The 8,038-nt window shown below is 40.4% G+C and overlaps 1 protein-coding gene across 1 annotated transcript; it reads left to right on the forward strand.

Moving 5' to 3' along the window:
* Positions 1 to 6,835: 6,835 nt before the first annotated feature.
* Positions 6,836 to 7,564, forward strand: LOC137724937 (uncharacterized). Its single transcript, XM_068463573.1, has 2 exons — positions 6,836 to 7,158; positions 7,435 to 7,564. Exons 1-2 carry the CDS (start codon positions 6,836 to 6,838, stop codon positions 7,562 to 7,564), a joined length of 453 nt encoding a protein of 150 aa, XP_068319674.1.
* Positions 7,565 to 8,038: the final 474 nt, after the last annotated feature.

Here is an 8,038-nt window from a genome sequence, read left to right on the forward strand (position 1 = left end):
TGAGGTCTCCATGTAAAAAAGCATTTTTTACATCCATTTGGTACAATGGCCATTCATGGTTCACTGCAACAGATAACAAAACCCTTATTGTGCTCATCTTAGCCACGGGAGCAAATGTCTCCTTATAGTCCACTCCAAAAGTTTGAGTAAAACCGCGAGCCACCAATCTTGCCTTGTGTCGTTCAATTGAGCCATCAGAATTAAACTTGATTTTATAGACCCATCGACTGCCTACCACCTTCTTGCCTTTGGGAAGTTGAACTACACTCCAGGTTTTATTTTCATTCAAGGCTTTGAGTTCTTCTTCCATGGCTAGCCTCCACACAACTTGACGATTGGCTTCTTGAAAGTTCCTTGGTTCACTTTCATAGGACAATTTACTGAGGAAAACTGCATGAGAGTGAGAGACTTTGGAGTAATTTACAAACTTGTGAATAGGGTACCTGGCATGGTAAGTTTCATAGTCTTGCAGCCTTGATGGTGGATGTCGATCTCGAGTCGGATTCCTGCAGGGTTGAGCTGGGATCACAATAGGTTCAGCTCCACTTTCTTGTATAGATGTTGTGTTATGGTCATGGGGAACTACTTGTGCTTCTGAGGCTTCAGTGTCGTCTCCAATAAGCAGGTTGTCATTAAGAGTTGCATGAGAGTTCCGGTTGTGAGGTAGTGAATGGACACAGTCACTTGGTTCGACTGGATTTGGCAATGGGAAAAGATCTAGGAAATGCTCCCCCTGACGATTTTGATCTGATGATTTGTTGAAATATGGTTGGTTTTCATCAAACCGTACATCTCTTGAGACAAACATCTTCCTGGAGCACGGATTGTAGCATTTGTATCCTTTTTGGGTGGAGGAGTATCCCATGAAAACACACTTGACAGCCTTGGGATCAAGCTTGTCTCGGTGATGGGATTGAATATGAACATAACAGGTACATCCAAAGATTCTCAGATGGGAAAGATTAATTTTTTTGTTTTGCATAACCTCAGATGGTGATTTTGTATCCAGAACACGACTAGGCAGTCTGTTGATAAGGTAGGTGGCTGCAAGAACTCCTTGAGACCAAAACCTCTTAGGCACATTCATTTGCAACATTAGCGCCCTGGTTTTTTCAAGTAGGTCCCGATTCTTCCTTTCGGCAATTCCATTTTGCTGAGGAGTACCTACACAACTTGTTTGATGTATAATTCCATGGGTGCTCAAATAGTTAGTCATATTTTTGGATGTATATTCAGTGCCATTATCAGACCTTAGTATGTGGATTTGGGACGAAAAATGGTTCATGACAAGATTATGAAAATCCTTGAAAGCATCCATAACTTCACTTTTGAATTTTAGGAGGTACAACCAAGTGGCTCTTGAGAAATCATCAACAAAGATAACGTAGTACCTATAACCATCAAAAGACTCTAGAGGTGCAGGTCCCCAAACATCGGAGTGCACCATCTCAAACAACTTGCTAGTCCTAGACATGGAAGAATTGAATGGGAGTCTAGTAGATTTTGACAAATGACAAATTTCACATACAAGGGAGGATTTGCATAAACTAAGGAACAACGTAGACAACACAGATTCTGAGGGATGTGCTAGGCGTTGATGCCACAACCGATGTTCTAGGTTTGAGCTGACTTGGAACCCCTTTGGAACATTGAGGTCCTCTGAAAAATAGTACAGCCCATTTAGGTAGTGACCTTCACCAATCAGCTTATTGGTGGCTAGATCCTGAAAAACAACATTGTGGGGGGAAAAAATTGCACGACACTTTAGAGAGTTTGTAATCTTTCCTACGGACAATAATTGAAAAGGAAAAGATGGAACATATAACGCTGTGGACTCAACAGTTTCTGAGATCAGTTTAACTTTCCCTCTACCTAGAACTGGCACACCTCTACCATTTGCTACAGAAACTAGTGATGGTTTAGTGTGGCTTTCAAAATCGTATAGCTTAGAATATTGATTTGTCATGTGATCTGTGGCACCTGAGTCTATAATCCAAAAATCATGAGAGTGACTAACATTTAGAGCAGTTGAAAGAGCACACATGATACCTGGAATGTCTCCTTGAGGTACATGACCAGATTCAGCTAAGAACCCTGCAAACTGTCCAAGAAGAGCGGTTTGACTTTCCCCAGTCGACGTTTCACCTATGCTTCCTTTTCTGGTTTGAAGGTAGGTTGAGAACTCATTCAACAAGTCAGCCGGATTGGCTGTAAAGTTCATCGACCCACCGATGGATGTAGCAGCAGCAGCATGGTACTTGTTTGTATGTGGTTTAGCGTGTGAGCCCTTATGATCTCTTAAAGGCTTGTTCTCAAACCTTGGCTTCAACTCAGGGTGCAATATCCAACATCGATCTATTAGATGTCCAACATTATTACAATGTAGACACTTCAGATCTGGCCTTTTTCCCTTGTATACTTTATCTCCAAATGACTTGTGATTTGTCACAAAAGCTCTAGCCTCAGACACACTAGGTTTTACGTCAACATTCATGACTTTTCTGCGTACTTCTTCTCGCTGGATAGTAGTGCAAACACTTGCAAATGATGGAAGTTCGGGATTCATTAGAATATGGCTTCTAAGATCTTCATATTCAGAACCCAAACTTGCAAGCAAATGAAAGATTTTGTCTTCCTCGGACATTTTTAACAGTACGGCAGCATCGATAGTGTGTGGTCGATACATTTCTAGTTCGTTCCATATGTTTTTCATGCAATAGAGATGATGAACAAAGGATTTATCACCTTGTTGAAGACTTGCAAGATTCCTCTTAAGCTGGAACACTCGAGCAGCATTGTTTTGATTTCCATACATGTCCTTGACTGCCTTCCAAAGAGCACTAGAGGATTCTGAAAAACTGAAAATTTCAGACAGCTTAGGATCCATGGAGTTGAGGAGCCACGACATGACCAACTGGTCTTTACACAGCCATGCTTTATACTCCGGCGATGCGACGTCAGGTGCTTCAATACTTCCATTGACGAATCCAAGTTTGGATCTTCCTCCAAGGGCAAGAGATATTGATCTGGACCATGGAAGATAGTTAAACTCATTTAACAACACAGAACACAAACGTTGGTTTGGGTTGACTTCAGTTTCTGGAAAACTAGGGCGATGAGCTGTGAAGCTTTCAGCTTCTGAGACAAAAAGATTATCTTCTGCCATTATCGAAACGAATGTGCAGAAGAAGAGAAGGGACAACAATGGAGTCAGACTGGTTAAGGTTCTAGCTTTGATACCATGTGGAAAATATGGAAGAGAATGCTTTGTGGAAAATATGGAAGAGAATGCTTTTTCTCATTATATTTCTCTACAAGATTACAAGGATATATATACATGTTACAAGTGTGTAGGTAGGACAAGGTAGCCGTCCTAGTGTGTAGGTAGGACAAGGTAGGACGGCTGTAGGACGGCTGTAGGACGGCTTGACAGTTGTAGGACGGCTTGACGGTTGTAGGACGACTAATTCTTCCAATAAATCCAGTATACCCACCAGTGGGAACACCTAGGGAAATATGTGAGTCACCGGGAGATGGCATCTATGGTCGATATACCGGCATTTGAAATGGTGTCTGCTGCATGTAAGACATGGGCTGCTGCAAAGGCATCTGATGGATAGGATATAGAGAAGGGGGTGGCTGACTGGGGGCCAAATGCTGTGTTGCCTGAGGGCTTCGTGGTGGCTGCTGCAAATGTATCATAAGCATCATCAATAATTTTTGTTGTTGCATCATCATCTGCTGGTTCATCTGTTGATGTTGCTGGTTTATCTGCTGTTGCAAGGTCTGTGATTGCTGAAGCTGAGCTTGTACCTCTGCCAACTGTTTAGCAGCTTTTTCCTCTCTCCTCCCAATTCATTATTTTCAGATAACAACTTGGCTAATGCACCTGTGGATGATTTCCTGGAAGAACGAGCAGTTGAAGAACTTGCATATGACACCATCTCAGGTGTCACCCCATGACCATAACCTCGAACTCTCTTTCTAGTCTCAGAACCCGTTGCCTCAACATAAACCTGTGTTCTCAGTTCAGGGGTGTCTTCTTCTCCTGAATCGACCCTTGCCTGAACGTGACTCTCCATTGATGCCTTACAATATAACATTTAAAAATAATAATAAAAGATTGATAGGCATAAGACAAATAAATAAATTGAAAAATAAATAAAATTGAGTAAATAACAACGAAATATAAATAGTTATAATATAAATAGGGAAGTGTTATTAGCACTCTAAAAATTTCATTCGACACTCCTCACAAGTGTATTTTTCTTTTCCAATATAGAAAGTTTGGAGTGTAGAATGAAATTTTTGGAGTGCTAATAACAATTCCCTATAAATAAAGTTATCATATACCCCATCTCTACTGTGATGTTTCGTCAATTCAAGTTTAATCCTTTTGGGTATGGGTTGTTCGAAAAAAATCGACGGGATCTGGCTCTTCCCCATGCTTGTTCCTCTTTAAATATAAGTCAATGAAAAAACAACAAACAATTTCAAGCATTACTTGTTGACTTTTGTGTATATTCCTGTAACATTGGGATTCTTAGCATAGTATGATTTCATGTAGTTATTTTTTTCCTTATTGATATGATTGTAACATCCTGTAAATTCCTCATTGAGGGATGAATAGACACATAACACTATTCCAAAAGCATTTTCTTCTTGGCACCAGAGCCTAGGTTAGAAGAAAAAAAATATAGAAGTTGCACGCTGTGCGTAGAACCGAGAACCACCAACTACATAGCCAATTGTGCAGCACACCGTCAAACCAGCAAGCGACGCCGTCGCTGTTGACCCGAGTTCACCGAGCCAATTCTCGCATCCACCCAGACTAGCAAGCGACGCCATCGTTGCTGACCCGAGTTCACTGAGCCGATCGTTGCAGCCACCCACCACTACCTGTTGTTGCATCACGTGACCACAAACCGAGGTCTAAAACCCAGAAATTATCGCTGCAAATCCCGATTAAGAACCACCACCTGTGTCTGCAATTCTGTCTGCACAAGAGACAAAACTCGAGAAACGGCTACTGACCACCTTGAACATATCACTCCTGCACCCACACCTGATCTGTTCTAGTGACACTTGTCTGTATCAAATAAACATCATTGATGCCTGAAACTCAAACCAGAATCATAAATGCGTGTGTACACGTACTAATCTGTAGCCCAACCCGTGTTCTGCAAAACTAATTTTTTGTGATTTGCAATTTTCTTGCTTTGCTGTGCTTCAAAAGAAGTCCCCAGGAGTAAGGAAAATAAAAAATAAAAAAAAAAAGAAAAAAGAAAAAAGAAAAAGGAAAAAAAGGAATAAGTAAAAGAGAAAAAATAGTTTGTCTTTTTTTGGGCTATTGTTTGTTTTTCTAGGGGTCTCACATTGTTTGACCTAGTTAGTTTGGAATATTAGCCCTATCAATCACCTCAGATGTTGCACTCAACTCACGCAGAGCAATGACACGTTGGACTCGTCATCCCCGCTGTAACGAGTTGTGTGCATTGGTTGCCGAAGTTAAGGTAGATTATATGATCATACAAGTAACGATGGTAAGGCTTTAAAGGTTTCTACATCTGTTCTGAATAATATATGGATAATTGATTCTGGTGCTACTGAACATATGACTTGTGATTCTAGATAGGTACGAACACTAAACCTATCCACCAAAACTAACGTGAATGTTGCTAATGGTAATGTTGCCCCCATTATTGGGGAATGTGTTATCTCTCTTTCTGATACGCTTAATCTTAATTTTGTACTTGTTGTTCATTCTCTTGACTATAATTTATTATCTGTTGCTCAGATAACTCTTGCCCTACATTGCCTTGTGATTTTTTGGCCTTCCTTTTATGTTTTTAAGGACATTCGGACTTGCAAGATGATTGGTTATGGTATTAGGAAGGGGAAGCTCTACTACTTGGAATTGACATCGAATAGTACCCAAATGTTGACTCAAGCTCTTGTTGCGGAAGGATCTCAAGGGGAGAAGAATAAAACTTCGGAGGTTTGGTTCTGGCATCGTCGACTTGGACATGCTTCTTTTGGTTATCTACAAACGTTGTTTCCTAGCTTATTTGTTCATAATGATGTTTCTAGTTTAAATGTGGTGTTTGTGAATTGGTTAAAAATCATCATACTTCGTTTCCGTCCAGTTTGAGTAAAAGTTCAGTTCCATTTATGATAATTCATTCTGATATGTAGGGGCCCTCTAATACTGCTACATTTGGTGGTGCTCATTGGTTCACTACTTTTATTGATGATTGCACACGTATGACTTGAGTTTATTTAATGAAGTCCAAAAGTGAAGTTCTTCTTTGTTTCAACGATTTCCCAAAATGGTGCAAGTACAGTATAAGTCATAAAAACAGGTTCTCATGAGTGATAATGGTGGTGAGTATGTGAACTCTAAACTTCATGCCTTTCTTGATCATCATGGTATTGTTCATCAAACTACATGCCCATATACTCCACAACAAAAAGGAGTTGCAGAATGCAAGAACCGTAAACTTCTGCAGGTTGTTCGTGCTTCCTTACTTGAGGCGCGTCTCCCGTTATCCTATTGGGGAGAAGCTCTCATTTCAGCTGCGTATCTTATTAATCGTGTTCCATCTTGATCAGTTGATTTTTAGACACCACTTCAAGCTCTCTTTCACATGTTGATGCTCCTACAATCCCCAATCTTCTACCTCACGTGTTTGGCTGTGTGGCCTTCGTTAATCTCCACAAACAGCAGAGGAGTAAGCTTGAACCTCGAGCCTTACGGTGTGTGTTTGTAGGCTATGCCTCTAGTAAAAAAGGATATCAATGTTATCACCCTCCAACAAAAAAGCTGTTTATTACTATGGATGTTGCATTTCATGAGCATGAGATATACTTTGCCAATCCCGAGTCTTCACTTCAGGGGGAGAATCAGATAAAAGTTCAAACTCTTGATTATATAATTCCGGATACAAATATTATGAATGATTTAGATTTAAGTGGTGATCATTCACAAGAAAATAGTGATGTGAATGACGTGGAATTAAGTGGTAATGTCTTGGAGACAAGTGGTGATCATTCACATGAAAACAATGCTGAAAGCCTTGCAAGGGACGAACTGACACGACTAGACAACTCATTGCCTTCCTCACCACCTGACAATCCAGTGCCACATACTATCTCACAGTCAATCTCTCCACTCTTGAGCCCTAATGACCATAACCAATCATCTTCGATCTCGGATGCACCATCACCACGTCGTCTCCCTAACCTTGTCACCTGAGATATTCCTAAACTTACTTATGACGTTAACCCTAAATGCAATACTAGCTATTTAGTGAATAAACCCAACCCTGACCCTAATGTGTTATACTTGTTAAGCAATTATGTGTCTACTAGTTACCTGTAAGAATCAAACAAGTCATTTGTGCATCAATTATCTACTGTATCTATTCCTAACAGTGTGCAGAAGGCTTTAGCTGATCCACGTTGGCAAGCAGCAATGAATGAAGAATTAAAGTCTTTGAAGAAAAATGTTACCTGGGAGATCACAGACTTGCCAGCTGGCAAGAAACTTATAGGATGCAAATGAGTTTATACTGTGAAGTATAAAGCCGATGGGATGGTGGATCGCTTCAAGTCGAGACTGGTAGCAAAAGGGTACACTCAGAAATATGGAATCGATTATATGGATACTTTTGCTCTTGTGGCCAAAATCAACACGGTTTGTATTTTGTTGTCTTTTGCTGCAAATCTTAATTGGCCCTTATAGCAGTTCGATGTGAAGAATAACTTCTTGCATGGAGATTTGACAAAAGAGATTTATATGGATCTTCCACCAGGATCTTACACTCCAGATAAATACAAAAGAAATGTTTGCAGGTTGAAGAAATCCTTGTATGGTTTGAAGCAGTCCCCGCGAGCATGGTTTGGAAGATTCACAAAATCTTTGAGAGCATTTGGTTACAAGCAAAGTAACTTTGACCGTACTCTATTTCTGAAAAAAAGAAATGGAAAGTTAACTGCACTTAGGCCTCGTTTGGCAGCTCGGACTGTACTGACTATT

Source organism: Pyrus communis, chromosome 2 (genome assembly GCF_963583255.1).
Source record: "Pyrus communis chromosome 2, drPyrComm1.1, whole genome shotgun sequence".
NCBI lineage: Eukaryota > Viridiplantae > Streptophyta > Magnoliopsida > Rosales > Rosaceae > Pyrus > Pyrus communis.